Here is an 18,043-nt window from a genome sequence, read left to right as displayed (position 1 = left end):
GGAAGACAGAGAGGGAGAGAGTAATGAAAGACAGAGAGAGAGAGAGTAATGAAAGACAGAGAGAGAGAAAGAGAGAGTGTAAGGGAAGACAGAGAGAGAGAGAGAGAGAGAGTAAGGGAAGACAGAGAGAGAGAGTAAGGGAAGACTGAGAGAGAGACAGAGAGTAAGGGAAGACAGAGAGAGAGAGAGAGAGAGAAAGGGAAGACAGAGAGAGAGAGAGAGAGAGAGAGAGAGAGTAAGGGAAGAGAGAGAGAGAGAGAATAAGGGAAGACAGAGTGAGAGAGAGAGTAAGGGAAGACAGAGAGAGAGAGAGAGAGAGAAAGGGAAGATAGAGAGAGAGTAAGGGATGACAGAGAGAGAGAGAGAGTAAGGGAAGACAGAGAGAGAGAGAAAGAAAGGGAAGACAGAGAGAGAGAGAGAAAGGGAAGACAGAGAGAGAGAGAGAGTGAGAAAGGGAAGACAGAGAGAGAGAGAGAAAGGGAAGACAGACAGAGAGAGAGTGAAAGGGAAGACAAAGAGAGAGAGTTAGGGAAGACAGAGAGAGAGAGAGTAAGGGAAGACAGAGAGAGAGAGAGAGTAAGGGAAGACAGAGAGAGAGAGAGTAAGGGAAGACAGAGAGAGAGAGAGTAAGGGAAGACAGAGAGTGAGAGAGAGTAAGGGAAGACAGAGAGTGAGAGAGAGTAAGGGAAGACAGAGAGTGAGAGAGAGTAAGGGAAGACAGAGAGTGAGAGAGAGTAAGGGAAGACAGAGAGTGAGAGAGAGTAAGGGAAGACAGAGAGTGAGAGAGAGTAAGGGAAGACAGAGAGAGAGAGAGAGATAAGGAAGACAGAGATAGAGAGGAAGTAAGGGAAGACAGAGAGAGAGAGAGAGAAAGGGAAGACAGAGAGAGAGTAAGGGAAGACAGAGAGAGAGTAAGGGAAGACAGAGAGAGAGTAAGGGAAGACAGAGAGAGTGTAAGGGAAGACAGAGCGAGAGAGAGTAAGGAAAGACAGAGAGAGAGAGAGTAAGGAAAGACAGAGAGAGAGAGAGAGTAAGGGAAGACAGAGAGAGAGAGAGTAAGGGAAGACAGAGAGAGAGAGAGTAAGGGAAGACAGAGAGAGAGAGAGAGTAAGGGAAGACAGAGAGAGAGGATAAGGGAAGACCGAGAGAGAGAGAGAGAGTAAGGGAAGAGAGAGAGAGAGAGAGAGAGTAAGGGAAGACAGAGAGAGAGCAAGGGAAGACAGAGAGAGAGAGAGAGTAAGGGAAGACAGATAGAGTAAGGGAAGACAGAGAGAGAGAGAGAAAGGGAAGACAGAGAGAGAGTAAGGGACGACAGAGAGAGAGAGTAAGGGAAGACAGAGAGAGAGAGAGAGAGTTAGGAAAGACAGAGAGAGAGAGAGAGTTAGGAAAGACAGAGAGAGAGAGAGAGTTAGGAAAGACAGGGAGAGAGAGAGAGAGTAAGGGAAGACAGGGAGAGAGAGAGAGAGTAAGGGAAGACAGAAAGAGAGAGAGAGTAAGGGAAGACAGAAAGAGAGATAGAGAGTAAGGGGAAGACAGAGAGAGAGAGTAAGGGAAGACAGAGAGAGAGTAAGGGAAGGCAGAGAGATAGAGAGAGTAAGGGAAGACAGAGAGAGAGAGAGAGGGAGTCAGGGAAGACAGAGAGAGAGAGAGAGAGAGAGAAAGGGAAGACAGAGAGAGAGAGTAAGGGAAGACAGAGAGAGCGAGAGAAAGGGAAGACAGGGAGAGAGTAAGGGAAGACACAGAGAGAGTAAGGGAAGACACAGAGAGAGTAAGGGAAGACATGGAGAGAGAGAGAGTAAGGGAAGACAGAGAGAGAGAGAGAGAGTAAGGGAAGACAGAGAGAGGGGGAGAATAAAGGAAGACAGAGAGAGAGAGCGAGAGAGAGTAAGGGAAGACAGAGAGAGAGAGAGAGAGGGAGTAAGGGAAGACAGAGATAGAGAGAGAGAGTAAGGGAAGACAGAGGGAGAGAGAGAGAGAGAGTAAGGGAAGAGAGAGAGAGAGAGAGAGAGAGGGAAGACAGGGAGAGCGTAAGGGAAGACAGAGAGAGAGTAAGGGAAGATAGAGAGAGAGTAAGGAAAGACAGAGAGAGAGAGAGAGTGTAAGGGAAGACAGAGAGAGAGAGAGAGTGTAAGGGAAGACAGAGAGAGAGAGAGAGAGTAAAGGAAGACAGAGAGAGAGAGAGAGAGTAAAGGAAGACAGAGAGAGAGAGAGAGAGTAAGGGAAGACAGAGAGAGAGAGAGTAAGGGAAGACAGAGAGAGAGAGAGGGAGAGAGTAAGGGAAGAGAGAGAGAGAGAGGGAAGACAGGGAGAGAGTAAGGGAAGACAGAGAGAGAGTAAGGGAAGACAGAGAGAGAGAGAGTAATGAAAGACAGAGAGAGAGAGTAAGGGAAGAGCGAGAGAGAGACAGAGAGTAAGGGAAGACAGAGAGAGAGAGAGAGAGAGAAAGGGAAGACAGAGAGAGAGAGAGAGAGTAAGGGAAGAGAGAGAGAGAGAGAGTAAGGGAAGACAGAGAGAGAGAGTAAGGGAAGACAGAGAGAGAGAGAGTAAGGGAAGACAGAGAGAGAGAGAGTAAGGGAAGACAGAGAGAGAGAGAGTAAGGGAAGACAGAGAGAGAGAGAGAGAGTAAGGGAAGACAGAGAGAGAGAGTAAGGGATGACAGAGAGAGAGAGTAAGGGAAGAGAGAGAGAGAGAGAGAGAGAGAAAGGGAAGACAGAGAGAGAGAGAGTGAGAAAGGGAAGACAGAGAGAGAGAGAGAGAGAAAGGGAAGACAGAGAGAGAGAGAGAGAGAGAGTGAAAGGGAAGACAGAGAGAGAGAGAAAGGGAAGACAGAGAGAGAGAGTAAGGGAAGACAGAGAGAGAGAGAGTAAGGGAAGACAGAGAGAGAGAGTAAGGGAAGACAGAGAGAGAGAGTAAGGGAAGACAGAGAGAGAGAGAGAGTAAGGGAAGACAGAGAGAGAGAGAGTAAGGGAAGACAGAGAGAGAGAGAGTAAGGGAAGACAGAGAGAGAGAGAGTAAGGGAAGACAGAGAGAGAGTAAGGGAAGACAGAGAGAGAGTAAGGGAAGACAGAGAGAGAGTAAGGGAAGACAGAGAGAGAGTAAGGGAAGACAGAGAGAGAGTAAGGGAAGACAGAGAGTGAGAGAGAGTAAGGGAAGACAGAGAGTGAGAGAGAGTAAGGGAAGACAGAGAGTGAGAGAGAGTAAGGGAAGACAGAGAGTGAGAGAGAGTAAGGGAAGACAGAGAGAGAGAGAGAGAGAGAGAAAAGGAAGACAGAGATAGAGAGGACGTAAGGGAAGACAGAGAGAGAGAGAGAGAGAAAGGGAAGACAGAGAGAGAGTAAGGGAAGACAGAGAGAGAGTAAGGGAAGACAGAGCGAGAGAGAGTAAGGAAAGACAGAGAGAGAGAGATTAAGGGAAGACAGAGAGAGAGAGAGAGTTAAGGAAGACAGAGAGAGAGAGAGAGTAAGGGAAGACAGAGAGAGAGAGAGAGTAAGGGAAGACAGAGAGAGAGAGAGAGTAATGGAAGACAGAGAAAGAGAGAGTAAGGGAAGACAGAGAGAGAGGATAAGGGAAAACCGAGAGAGAGAGAGAGAGTAAGGGAAGAGAGAGAGAGAGAGAGAGAGAGAGAGTAACGGAAGACAGAGAGAGAGAGAGTAAGGGAAGACAGAAAGAGAGAGAGAGAGTAAGGGGAAGACAGAGAGAGAGAGTAAGGGAAGACAGAGAGAGAGCAAGGGAAGACAGAGAGAGAGAGAGAGTAAGGGAAGACAGAGAGAGTAAGGGAAGACAGAGAGAGAGAGAGAAAGGGAAGACAGAGAGAGAGAGAGAGTAAGGGAAGACAGAGAGAGTAAGGGAAGACAGAGAGAGTAAGGGATGACAGAGAGAGAGAGAGAGTTAGGAAAGACAGAGAGAGAGAGAGAGTAAGGGAAGACAGAGAGAGAGAGAGAGAGTAAGGGAAGACAGAGAGAGAGAGAGAGTAAGGGAAGGCAGAGAGAGAGTAAGGGAAGACAGAGAGAGAGAGTAAGGGAAGACCGAGAGAGAGACAGAGATTAAGGGAAGACAGAGAGAGAGTCAGAGAGAGAGTAAGGGAAGACAGAGAGAGAGAAAGGGAAGAGAGAGAGAGAGAGAGAGAGAGAGATTAAGGGAAGACAGAGAGAGAGAGTAAGGGAAGACAGAGAGAGAGAGAGTAAGGGAAGACAGAGAGAGAGAGTAAGGGAAGACAGAGAGAGAGTAAGAGAAGACAGAGAGAGAGAGTAAGGGAAGACAGAGAGAGAGAGAAAGGGAAGACAGAGAGAGAGTAAGGGAAGACAGAGAGAGAGAGAGAGTAAGGGAAGACAGAGAGAGAAAGAGAGAAAGGGAAGAGAGAGAGAGAGAGTAAGGGAAGAGAGAGAGTAAGGGAAGAGAGAGAGAGAGATCAAGGGAAGAGAGAGAGAGAGAGTAAGGGAAGAGACATCAAGATAATGGAAGAACAGGCTCAGCAAGATTATGCAGGTGATAAGCATTGCTTATGGAACTATCCTCCAGCAAGAAGTCAATGACTTCAGGGCAAGAGGAGGACAGGGGAAAAACTGATAGAAAAACATGAAAGAAAAACAAAGAAAAAAATGGTAAAACGAATGATCATTTGTGCAGAAAACAATAAAAACTTAAATAAAAACAAAAAAAACTGCGGATGCTAGAAATCCTAAACAAAAACAGAATTACCTGGAAAAACTCAGCAGGTCTGGCAGCATCGGCGGAGAAGAAAAGAAAAACTTAAAGTTAATAGTTAAATTGTTTCTTTCAGAATGGAATTTCTTTTGCAATTTCAACCCCATCTGTCAGCCATTTAGGTCCAAAATGATGCCGAGTAAATTTACCATCTCATTTATCAATTACAAGAAAAAGAAACAGAGGATGTGAAAAGCTCAGATTTATTAGAACTGAAAACTCTGCACAGACAGGAAGAAATACCGAGTAATTATGAAACAGCAGAAGATCTGAAACAGACATCCAGGCCTTTTATTGTGGACTTTTCATTTTAAATTAATAATTGACAACATCTGATGTAGAAAACATTACAATTTTTGTTCTCCACTATATATGAATTCGCAGATATAAATAAAAGATTTATTGTGGTTTAGTTTATCGCTTACCTTCCCAGAGGGAATCTTTCAATCCCTGAACTGTGGCCACCCACTCTAACAGATCCTCTCTGACTGGGGACACGGTAATGCCCTACAGTTGAATAGAAGTATATTGTATTATTAAAGTGCCTGAGTGCCTTCAAAGACACACATTTAATTGGATGCCCTCCTTTCAACTGCAGTTTCCACTCAACATCCAGTGACCTGCTTGAATGGTGAGTGAGGACATTTAGGCTCAGTTTACCTTCCATGGAAAAAGAATCTGCCGATACTTTCCTGACTCACCCGAAAAGGTGCTGGAGAGCAGTTGTCACCCACATTACTGTACCTCAGCACGAATCACTGTCTTTAGGAAAATCAGAAAAAGTGTCCTTGTAAGCCTCGAAATTCCTGTTTATCAGTTAAATCTAAATTCCTGTTTATCAGAAAAATTTATGCATTAGTACATCTATATTTTAAACATTTTGGGTTCAGTCCATTTCCATAAAACATAGGAAAATGAGTTCTGTGGTTTAGATGGGAGAAAGCTGAAATTTCATACATAGAATGCTCACCGACTTACATTTCACTGAGCCAAGCAATTATTTCCATATTGCATCGAATGGCTCAAGAATTTTTATTTATTTGAATGCAACCAATTCAAAAATATCAACCAGCACAAAACCAAACAATTCACTAACCTCATTCATCATCCAACTATGAAAGATTGTGTGGGGAAGCAGACTGGGGTGATACAAAGTCAAAGAGAATGTGTATAAGGGGGAATGATTGATTGGCGGGGGTGGGTGGTGGTGGTAGTAATGGTGGTGGTGGGAGTCGATAGTAGTGGCAGTGAAGAGCGAAGGAAAGACCTAAGGAATCAGGAAAGGAAGAAATGGGACAAGATTGCAGACAAACAGAAGTACAGAAACATCAATGAAATAAGCCATGAGAGAGAGAAAATAAAAGATAGAATGAGTACCAAAAATAATTCAAAACTGGAAGTTGAACAAGAACAGTTACTGGGAGAGTAAAATAAAGCTTTTTGTCCACAAACAATGCTCCAGGAGATCAAGTTGACAAAATGTGGGAACCCAAACAGTAGGAAAATGACAGATGAGATCAGTCAAAAAGGGGTTAAATCATTTTACTCTGACCTCCAGATTTTGTGTCAATTTTGAGGAAGAAAATAATGCAAAGCAGATTGTGTGAAAGTGCAACATTTCCTGTCATAGAAGGTCAACTAATACATTAAACTATTCAGACTTACTTACATAGAGTCTAGCTTCTTGAAGTTGAAGATGTTCTCTTTCCAGTAATAAGTAAGTCTTAGATTGCATGGCCTTGCAGGATAACGACTCATCAAAAAAATAATCTTCTCAATCGCATCAGTATAAAATAAGGCATGTTATCCTTCCTCCACCTTTGTAGTGTCAAACAAATCAGAAAGCACTGTTTAATATTTTACAATAGTTACATAAACAAATTAAATGTAATTAAAATCGAAAACAAAACAATATTGCTAGTTGGTTATTTTGGAAGAGGAAGAGAGAGAAAGGTGATTTTGTATAAAGTGGCAAAATTCCCTTTGAACTTTTGTGCAAACTTGATTACTTAATATTAGGAAATTATCCAGTTTAATATCTTTGCACTCAGAGCTCGTCTTGTTTCAGTGTGATGATGAACAAGAATCATGCAATCTGAATTGACATACTATTATACTGTGTGATGTGAATACTTGGTTGATTTTATTTCTTACTTTGAAGGGTATTTTGGAGTAAGATTCCTTTTTTACCATTTTATATTTATCCCCTTTCTCAGCTAACTCCCACAGGTGACATGGCAAATGCATGGCTTGTTCACAGGCCAGTACCCATAAAGCTGACTGCCAATAAGTTTCCAAAACCAAGACATCACTCCTTACTGAGATTTCATTCCTTGCTAACCTGACTTAACACCTTATGAGCTCTGCTCAACACATCTCGACACGATGGGAAACCGGATAGAGTAGAACTGGCACGACTATCCTTGGTGGGCCTATGGCCTGCTAACCTTCAACACTTGAAAGTTCCCTCGAAAAACCCTTTAATCTGGCAGCAAAAAGAAAAAGCTGACATCAGTTCATGATTTAAAAGATTTTTTTTTGGTTTCCACTTCCCATCTTAGAAGTCTCTATCAATTAAATTCAAAAGCCAGCTTCAACTATGAGTTCCAAGGTCTTGCATCACACACATAACACAAGCTTATGCCACTAATAACTTAACATCCTGATTGGAAGTTTATATTATAACAGTGATCACATTTCAAAAAATAGTTAATTGGTTATGAGGTGCTTTGGGAAGACTCTGAGCTGGCAAAAGGATGGGAGCAAGGATCACTGAGCTGAGGATTGGTGTAAGGGACATTGTATTGACAGATGATGTGGGGGACACATCCAAGGACAGATGTAGAGACATGGAGCTGAGGGCAGTTGTAGGGGGCAGAGTGTGGATGAAAGGGGCATTAAGCTGAGGGTAGATGAAGGGGGTACTGATGGTAGTTGTAGGGGGAATTGAGCTAAGCGGGCTGTATGTGCCCTGAGGGTAGGTGTTGGGAGTCATTGAGCTAAGGGTAGGTGTAGGGGCACCAGGGGTAAGAGCAGAAGGAACTGAGGGTAGGTATAGGGGCTAGTGAGGGTGGGTATGAAGGGTACAAAGAGTGGACTTGAGGTATATAGGGGGTGCAAGGGGCACTGAAGCAGTGCAGCGGTAATGAGGGTCAGATTAAGTGGTATTGAGGGGGTGTAGGAGGTATTGAGGGGAGGGCATATGGGGTTTTGAGGGGCTTGGATGGAGTATTGAGGGGATGTAGGGTATATTGAAGTGGGTTTAGGGGATATATTGAATGGGGTAAATTGAAAGGGGGCTTAAGGGGATATATTGAACGGGGGCTTAGGGGGTATATTGAAAGGGGGCTTAAGGGGGTATATTGAACAGGGGCTTAAGGGGGTACATTGAACGGGGGCTTAAGGGGGTACATTGAACGGGGGCTTAAGGGGGTACATTGAACGGGGGCTTAAGGGGGTACATTGAACGGGGGCTTAAGGGGGTACATTGAACGGGGGCTTAAGGGGGTACATTGAACGGGGGCTTAAGGGGGTATATTGAACGGGGGCTTATGGGGATATATTGAACGGGGGCTTAAGGGGGTATATTGAACGGGGGCTTAAGGGGGTATATTGAACGGGGGCTTAAGGGGGTATATTGAAAAGGGGTATATTGAATGAGGCTTAAGGGGGTATATTGAAAGGGGGCTTAAGGGGTATATTGAAAGGGGGCTTAAGGGGTATATTGAAAGGGGGCTTAAGGGGGTATATTGAAGGGGGGTTGGGGTATATTGAAGGTTGAAGGGGGGTTGGGGGTGTATTGAAGGGGGGTTGGGGGTGTATTGAAGGGGGTGAGGGTGTGTATTGAAGGGGGTGAGGGTGTGTATTGAAGGGGGTAAGGGGGTGTATTGAAGGGGGGTGAGGGAGTATATTGAAGGGGGGGTGAGGGGGTATAATGAAGGGGAGGGTGAGGGGGTATATTGAAGGGGAGGGTGAGGGGGTATATGGAGGGGGGTTTAATGGAGTATATTGAGGGGAATTTAGGTGGTATATTTAAGGGGGGTTTGGGGATTTCTATTCCTAGTTACAGTCCAGCTTGTTCACAGTCTTTTGGATCTTAAAACAGATTTATCAACATTTAATAAAACTTTAAGGTCGATATTTTAAAAGATCGGCTTCCTTCAGGAACGACAAGGTAGAAGAGGATTATTTGGAGCGAATGCAAATTTATTTTTAAAAAATAAACATTAAATTTAAGCACATTAAATATATTTGCAGACATACATTAATCCTGGGCTGATCCACGGGCGCTCAATCGCTGATTTCTGGGGAACTTTCGTCTGAAATTCGACGTCTGGCAACCGGAAGTATTGTCTCGGTTGCTAGGTAACGAGTAGATTGTATTTCCGGTGGAAGCAAGGCCCCCCTCTGCTGGTCACACACGATCACTGCAGGGAAAGTCTGTGGACATCTGGAATTGAGCCTAATCCCATATAACTGTAACTCCATTTAAACCTTGCTCGGAATTCATCCAAAAAAAATCATTAACACAACGCAAAATCTCCCACCGAGCTACCAAAACCTGAGGATTTGATATAGTAAACACCATAAGACCATAAAATGTAGGATCAGAAGTAGGCCATTTGGCCCATTGAGTCTGCACTGCCATTCAATGAGATCATGACTGATCTGATAATCCTCAACTCCACTTTCCTGCCTTTTCCCCATAATCCTTGGTTCCTTTACTGATTAAAAATCTGTCTATCTCAGCCTTGAATATACTTAACGACCCAGCTTCTACAGCCCTCTGCAGTAAAGAATTCCACAGATTGACTACCCTCAAAACCGTTTAATGTTGTCATTTCTTTCCTTTAAGTTTGGTTACTGCAATCACCATTCAAACTAATAAATCTGAGGTAAGACTGGGGTTGGAAGGGCATCTCCCTCCTCCTTGAAGTCACGAACACATGAAAAAGACACTGAGCTAATATGGCAATCCTTATTTTTAAACAAAAAGCAAGAATCTGGCTAGGAACAGCATGTAGGTTATAAAAATATGCACATATGTATGTGTGTATGTGTGTAAAACGTTTATTGGGCTGACGGAACTATGGAAACCAAAAATTACTGCAAATGCTGGAAATTAGATATAAACACAGAAAATGCTGGCAATTCTCAGCAGCTCACACAGCTTCCATGGAGAGAGAAACAGAGTTAGGTTATTGACATTTCATCCAGAAGCATGGAAAAAGTTAGCGATGCATCAAGTTATAAGCAAGTGTGGAGACAGGGAAGTGAGAAAGCAGGACAAAACAAAGGGAAGGTCTGTGATAGGGTGGAAGGAAGGAGAAATTAAATGACAAAATTGCTGTCAATGATGCAGGACAAAGGGAGTGATATTGGGACAAGATAAGCAACCAAAGACGAATGTAGATAAGCTAAAAATGACAAAACCTGAATCATTACCTGTACCTGCTGTCTGAAAAAATGGGAGAAGTGATTATGATCTGAAACTGCTGAACTCCGTGTTGATTCTGGAAGGTTATAGTGCTTAATCAAAAGAGGTGTTGTTCCTCAAGCTTCCATTGAGCTTCATTAGAACAACGTAGGAGGCTAAGGAGATAAAGGCCAGAATGGGAGTGGGTTAGCACTTAAAGACTTAATACACAATCAGCAGCCATTATACATTTCTTTAAGACACAAAAACCCCACAAAAAGTGCTCCAATTGTGGCTAATAAGCTGTATTAAAGATAGTATTAAATCAATGGAAGAGGCTTATAATGTTGCCAAAAAGAGCAGTAAATTTGAGGATTGGGAGGATTTAGAATTCAGTAAATGAGTACCAAGACATTTATAAAGAAAGAGAAAAGCAAATATGAGAGTGGATCAACGAGAGACATGAAAACAGATGGTAAATGTTTCCATTGGTATATAATTAGGAAGAGATTTATGACCATAAAAGTGGGCCCATTAAAGGGAGAGACAGGTGTAATTATAATGAGGAATAAGGAAATGGCAGAGATATTAAACAAGTACTTTGCATCTGTCTTCATGGTAGAAGAAACAAAAACATTCCACAAATAATGGAGGGTTTAACAAGAATGAGGAACTTAATAGAAATCAATATAAATGGATAGTACTGGAGAAATTAATGGGATTGAGTGGTGACAAATCCCCTGAGACCTGATAGCCTGCATAGGGTTTTAAAGGAGGTGGCTGCAGGGATAGTGGATGCATTAGTTTTGATCTTCCAAAGAATAGTTCTCAAGGGCTGAAATGTAGAAACAAAAAAATCGCTAATTAAGGAGGGAGAGAAAAAATGGGGAACTATAATCCAGTTAGTCTAACAACAATTGTAGGCAAAATGCTAGAATCTATTATTTTCTGACAATAATCACCTGGGCAGCCATGGATTAGGTGCACTTAAGTTTGCAGCTCTCAGACTTAATGGGAGTGAAATTGAAGACTATATCAGAGCAAGTAGCATATGCAGTGAATAATTTTAGGGAAATGAGTGTCGAATTCAGAGCTGAGGGAAATTTCTGAAATTAGCAATGGGAGAGCTGTCATGAACGGAAAGCCAGAGATGGAGGACCTAGCCAGCAATTTTAAAGATAATTAGTAAGAGAACTGAGGGAAATTCCTGAAGATGGCTAGTTATTTTAGGTTGTTGGGAAAAGTATGGAGGTGTCAATGGTAAGAAAATAGCCACAGAATGTCTCGGTGATCAGAATGTTAGAGAATGGAGAGATGGTGATGTCAGGGTGAATGGGTGGGAGAATTTATGTAATGAGTGAGGATAGATGAGTTGCAAATAAATGAGTTTTCCTAAGTTTCTGAAACAGATCATCTAACAAACCTCACCTTGTAATCCAGGGACAGAGAACCCTCTCATTTGTATCCACCTGAAGCCCTTTAAGCAGCTCCTGTTGACTGACATACAAAGTTCCATTGTAAGAGTCTTGTGCAGGAATCAATTGTTACTTCAGCCTTCATTCTTTCCACACTGAAGGCAATGATTGCAAAAATGGCCTGATCATTACGAGCTACTAGACCAAACCATGTAAATGTGAAGAACAAAAATATTTTATGAGGTTGAAAGATGTGTTGAAGCTGGCACACATAACAATACAAAAGTGTTGTGTTTGCAGAAGGTCAAGACAAGGGAACAATTTGAAGAGTTGCATGACCATTAGAAGGACACACAGGAAGAAATATCACATAAAAGTTGAATGAATTCCAACTTGGTTATTAGCATTTAACAAAGCATAGCAATTATAAACAAACTGCAATTTAAATCAAGCCAATTTATATTTTAGAGGATCTTTAAACTCTTTTGCATTGTTGCAATAATCATTTAAAAACATTTTTGTACCTCAGTGATATTGCTGCTGAAGGATATCCAATGACAACAGTGAAAAGCATTTTGATCTCAAACTCAAATTGGTCTTTTGAATGCTACACGAGAAAAACTAAGAATATTTTAAAATAGGAACATTGAGCACCTATCAATAACTTGGCAGATAAATACACTATCCAGTGTGAAACTCCATTGTACAAAGCAGGAAGGTCCCGGGTTGATCCACGATCTGTGCTGAATTAGTTAATATCAGCAGGAGCGGTAATAGGTCTTTACAGTTGGTCTTCTTGTCCATGGGTTAGGGATGGATGCATCACTCAGGGTTCCTGCTCATGATAACTATCCAGTAACCCATGTTGGAAAGCATTTCTTTTTCTTCATTCATGGGATGTGAGTGCCGCTGGCAAGGCCAGCATTTGTTGCCATTGAGGAGGAGGTGGTACTGCTTTCTTGAACTGCTGCAGTCCATGTAGTGTAGGTACATCCACAGTGCTGTTAGGGAGGTACATCCAGCTTTTTGAGCTTTTGACAGTGAAGGATTTTTTCCAAGACAGAATGCTGTATAACTTGGAGGGGAACTTGTAGATGGTGGTGTTCCCATGTGGTTGCTGCTTTTGTTCTTTGAAGTGGTGGAGGTTGTGGGTTTGGAAGGTGCTATTGAACGGGTCTAGGCAAGTTGCTGAAGTGCATCTTGAAAATGGAGCACACTCTGCTGCTACAGTGTGTCGGTGGTGGAGGGAGTGAATATTGAATGTGGTGGATGGGGTGTCAATCAAGAGGACTGCTTTGTCCTGGATGGGGTCAAGCCTCTTGAGTGTTGTTGGAGCTGCACCAATTCAGGTAAGTGGGGAGTATTCCATCACTCTCCTAACTTGTGCCGTGTAGGTGGTGGACAGACTTTGGGGAGTCAGGAGGTGAGTTACTCTATGCAGGATCCTGAGCCTCTGACCTGCTCTTGTAGCCACAGTGTTTATGTGGCTAGTCCAGTTCAGTTTCTGGTTAATGGGTAACCCCCAGGACATTGATAGTGGGGGATTCAGCAATGGTAATTGAACATCAGGGAGTGATGGTTAGATTCTCACTTGTTGGAGATGGTCATTGCCTGGCACTTGAGTGGCAAATTTGAGGGCAGTGGGGCATTTAAAGAGGGAGATGGTGGGGACTCCACCACTTTCCTGTCTCAACCCCAATCAAAGCTTTAACCAGGAGGGTAGGAGACTTGCTAATGGGCTTCCGGGATCAGGAAGGGGGGCCACTGACAGCACCCCACTTGCCTTTGCTCCAGGTTCCACCCCACCCACCCCACTCCCTCACCCGCAACCCCCGTGACATCCTGCTCCTGCCATCACTCACCTCTGGCCTGGGATCTAGTAATGATCCTGGGTCTTGGGTGGGTATTGTACTAGCAGCAGCCACTGCCACCTGGGTGGTGCTGCCATTCAATAAAGTTGACATTGTCTGATTTGCTGACAGCTCTCAGTGGGCAAAAGACAAACTTTCCCAAGGATGGAAGGAAGAGGATAATTTTTCCGACCAAGCAGTTCTGGATGCAAGTGGCAAAGGAAGTCAGCTGCACAAGTGTGGTCCCTCGAACCTGGAGACAGTGCACCAAGAGGATCCAGAACCTCAGGAGGATGGGAAAGGTGAGTGGAACAATACTTTCAGGTGCCAAACCCCACACTCTGACTTGCCCAGCATCCTCCTGCATGATACTCCAGCTCCTCAGAACAACAAACCTTGCAAATTCACTCATTCCTCTCTCTGCAGGCAACTCATACCCCCATCTGAGCAGCTAACACCCACATTCACCTTCATCCTATAACCCTCTTGCACTGCTGTTGTACATTGCCCTCCACAACTGTAGTCCTTCCCTCCCTCCACATAAGCCACTACAAATACTTGCACCTCTGTTTTCTCTTCTTGTATGAGGAGGGCACACAACTTGGTGAGAGGCAGAGATCTGGGGTGGAAAAGGGCTGGGTCAGACAGGGGGTGGCCCTACAGTGACAGTCACCTTGTTGGCCACTAGCAATGTGTACATGCATGCTCCACTGTGAGGGAGATCTTGTTCCAGGAGACTGCAGATGTCAGCATTGACCTGCCATGACAGCCTGAGCCTCCTGAGGCACTGGTGCTCAGACATGGTGAGAGAGCTGATCCTCTGCCTGTAGACCCTGTGGTAGGGGTCTTTCTGCTTTCCAGCTGGGTGTTGGCATCCATCTCCTTTGCCAATGGAGCTACTCCGGGGTGTTGGAGTTGCTTTTGCCCCTCTCAGGGGTGGAAGGCTACTTCTATGCCATGGTGAAGCAGGGAAGTGCAGTTGATAGTGCGTGTAGTGCTCGCAGGTGAAGTGCCTACCAAGAAGTTAGCAATCACCTGTCAAATAGTGAAATGACCTCTAAGAGAGACGTGTTTTGTATAGCAATCTGTCAATGGCCATGGTTGGAGCTCTTCAGTGTAAGAGATCAAAGCCTTCTCAGCTTGTCAGTTTCACAGAAGAAGTTCTTCCTGCTCTGCATTTGTTTCAGTGACCTTGGTGAGCTGCTGACAGATTGCAGGCTAGGAAATCAGAAATGTGGGTTTAAAATAATTCTAATTGGCTTTTTCATTACCCTAAGAACTCATTGTAGATATCGGTGTGTAAGTTGAACTTTGAAGCCTTGAAAAATTCTTCCAAAAATGGGGCTCAACTTATATGCAGAATATAAAAGTGAAACTCTGCTGTGAGTGTGGGTGGTCGCTACTTTGAAATGTAATCTGCTTCAGATGCAAAGATTGGGCTTGTCTTAAACTCCCAAGAACCTTTGCAACACAACCTCTATCACCTGCTTGATCCCTTACACACTGCTATAAGGTACCAGTAGTGAAACATGCATTTGTGGGGAGAATAACTGAAGCTGACTACTAATGTGGATAAAGCATGTTGTGCCTCGTAAATGCAAAACATGATTTTTGGGGCCAGAAAAATGTGGTCGGCTTATATGCCGGGTCAATTTATATGCTGTGATTAATGGTATCTTACAGATCCAAGGGAGTTCCCAGCTTGCCTTCAGTCATGCCCTGGAAAAACTTGGAAGAGGCGGAATGGTGTTGGAATGTTGACCCATAATCAATTTTGGCATTTAACTCGCTCCACATGCACAAATCCACCTCTTGTTGCCTGTGAAAACTCCCCCACATGGTTTCACTAACCTTCTCTCATCTTTCCTCACCTACTCATTAATCAGCTACGTGGGGAAAAAAACCTGGCGTGAACCTTTCTAACCCCAGCGAACTGCAAAGTGATGACATATATTTTGTGTGCAGTGACAGCAAGAGCTAAATGGAACAGGAAGCAGCAAATAAGTCTAGATTGCATCTTATCTAATGAAGCCGTCAGTTCCTTGAAAACAAAACAAATTTTAATAGCATTTGTAGTTTGCTAAGTGCTGCAAATTTGTAGCTTTCTTTTCCGCTAACCTGCCCTCCTCCCAACCCATTTTTTCACCTCATAAAAATGCTGACTCTATTTCTATGTGAGACAGGCTCCACTTGCAATCATTGTGTAACGGGGAGTTGGAAAGCTTTTAACTGTGGGTTACGGAAGGAGCCAGAAATGGGGAACTTCACAGCCAAGCTAGATCCTGCTCTCACCTGACATAATCCAATGCATGTTAATGGATAGTGATCAGGAGTGGGGAACCCTGACAAGTTTTTGTCATCTCCAGCTCAGACAGACTGTAGTTAAACATGGCATCCTTAATACTGTACAAACCAGGAAATGAACCAGAGATCTTCTGGTACACATGGCCCAGTGATCCACTGAATCAACTAAAGGGCATTATCAAATGATAATGAGAAAATGTGAGTTCAGTTTATGTTGAAATTAACTTCAAGTCAGAGGCAATCCTTAGCTGTTTTCCAAAAGCAATTTATAGTTGACCCTGACCCCAAACTCTCATTAAAGCTATTTCCATATATAATATTGCACAGTCTACTTTGGAAAATGCAAAATCTGATGTAGTTCTGCTATATATAAGTTAAATAAATCACTCAAATTAGGGTAATTATTTGAGGACTACTAGAGATCCTCTGAAATGTTATTACTGAGATTGTTTGATTTTTTGGATGAGAGATTCAATATTATTCAAGAGTTTCAAGTTAGAAGGTTGTGTGTTCGAGTCCAGGAGAAAGTTTAGGCTGACACTCCAGTGCAGTACTGAGGGAGTGCCGCACTGTCGGAGGTGCTGTCTTTTGGATGTGATTTTAAACTGTGGCCCTGTATGCCCTCTCAAGTGGACATAAAAGATCGTATGCTGCTTTTTCAAGGAAGAGCAGGAGAATTATTCCTGGTGTCCTGACCAAAATTTATTGCTCAATCAAAATCGCAAGAACAGATTATCTGGTCATTATTACATAGTTGTTTGATGGCTTCTGTGCAAATTGGCTGCTGTGTTTCCTGCTTTACAACAAAGATTACACTTTAAAAGTATTTCATTGGTTGTTAAGTGATTTGGGACACTTGAGGTCATGAAAAGCGCTATATAAATGCAAGTTTTTCTTTTTCATTTGTAGTATTGCCAGGATCTCCAGGTGGGAGATGCTGATTTGATTGTTATCCTGCCTTGTGATCCTCATAACAAGCCTGAACTATTTTCTCTAATCTTTCTGCAAGAAAGATGTTATCACTCCTATTGATGTACTAGGTAAATTGGGGTCAGTGGAGAACAAAATAGCAGTAATTGGTGCCTACGTAGCATTTTCTGATGATAGCAAATGAGCAATTTCGCAATTAAGGGTGCCCTCAACACTGCTCTGCCAATTAATTTTTTTAACATACCTGTATAAATCAATGGTGCCTTGTCCTTAGCGATGCAACACTTCTGCTAAGTAGGATAACAGCAACCAAGAGATTGTTTTTTGTTTCCTTTCCTGAAGGTGGTTGACTCATCACTGGAATACAGATCCACAAGGCCTGGCTGCTGTCTGGTACTTTGTTCAACCATTGTTTTCTTCATGTGTGATTCTCTGCAGAAAGTGCTGGCAGACTATTTCATTGTAGAGGGTAAAATAATTGTGTCCAATCCTGTCCTCACTTGACATTTCCATCAGATACTGGGGAATAATCAATTCAGGCCAATTCCCCACCTCTCCCCGCCTTAACTAACCCAGATACTAAATGACTGAACACCACCAGTCGTGAACTAAAATATTTAAACAAGGATCTTACTACACTATATATTGTTTTTTTTTACCTTTTCTGTAGCTTTCCCTCCTGAATTTTGTTTTAAATTTTTGAGACTGGATGCACAGCTTTCTTTAATTCAAATGTCTTTTCATATTTAACCTCAACGTAGTAAATGCAGATTGGGATTTAATCTCAAAGTATGTTATGCTTTATCAAAACAAAGTTTCATAAGAAAATGATGTGTTTTTTTTTATTTGCATTTACCTCTCTTTTACATTTCCTGACAATACTGTACATTGTTTTCACATTTTAAGAACCTTGTGGTTTGATTTGAACAAAAAAAATTTAAATTAACTTTATTTCAAAAACATGTCTAAATAACTAACATCTGCTCCTGTATTGAGTGGGACAAAACTTAAAATGTCTTCAACTGGGGAGGGTCAGTTTTCACCTTCAGCACCTGTGTGGTGATCTGGTGGAGCAGATCCCCACTTGTTGTAGAACATGTCTGAGTTTGTCCTCTTGAAATAAATAGAATGGAAATCAGGCAGGTCTATAATGAGCGGGCAGTCCACTCTGTCAGATCATCACGCAGCCAGTGAAGATGAAATTTGGTCTACGCCTCTGCCCTTTCTCCTCGCGTCGCCCTTTCGTTCTTTCAGCCTCCCATTCTCTTGTTGTCTTTGTATTTTTCCATTTATTTATTACTCTATTGGAAAACCAATGAATAGATTCCAATAGATATAGTTAATTAAATTCCAATACAAATACATTGCAACAACCAAAACTATCACTCTTCATGTGAAGAGGAAAATCATGGAGGCAGCCAGAA

General features: G+C 42.8%; 1 protein-coding gene across 2 annotated transcripts in view; it reads right to left on the bottom strand.

Annotated features, from left to right (window-relative positions):
- The window catches only part of LOC121289262 (ubiquitin-conjugating enzyme E2 U-like), a 704,797-nt gene extending 695,748 nt beyond the window's left edge, over positions 1–9,049 (bottom strand). For both annotated transcript variants that reach the window (XM_041208515.1, XM_041208516.1), the window contains exons 1-3: positions 8,968–9,049; positions 6,374–6,522; positions 5,130–5,211 (exon numbers count right to left, since the gene is read on the bottom strand). In XM_041208515.1, the coding sequence (XP_041064449.1) occupies positions 5,130–5,211; positions 6,374–6,439 (148 nt within the window). In that variant the 5' untranslated portion in view covers positions 6,440–6,522; positions 8,968–9,049. The remainder of the gene's footprint in view (positions 1–5,129; positions 5,212–6,373; positions 6,523–8,967) is intronic.
- Between the last annotated feature and the right edge of the window lie 8,994 nt (positions 9,050–18,043).

Source organism: Carcharodon carcharias, chromosome 16, assembly GCF_017639515.1.
Source record: "Carcharodon carcharias isolate sCarCar2 chromosome 16, sCarCar2.pri, whole genome shotgun sequence".
NCBI classification, from domain to species: Eukaryota; Metazoa; Chordata; class Chondrichthyes; order Lamniformes; family Lamnidae; genus Carcharodon; species Carcharodon carcharias.
Note: the sequence above shows the minus strand (reverse complement) of the source record. Positions and strands in the feature narration are given on the sequence as shown.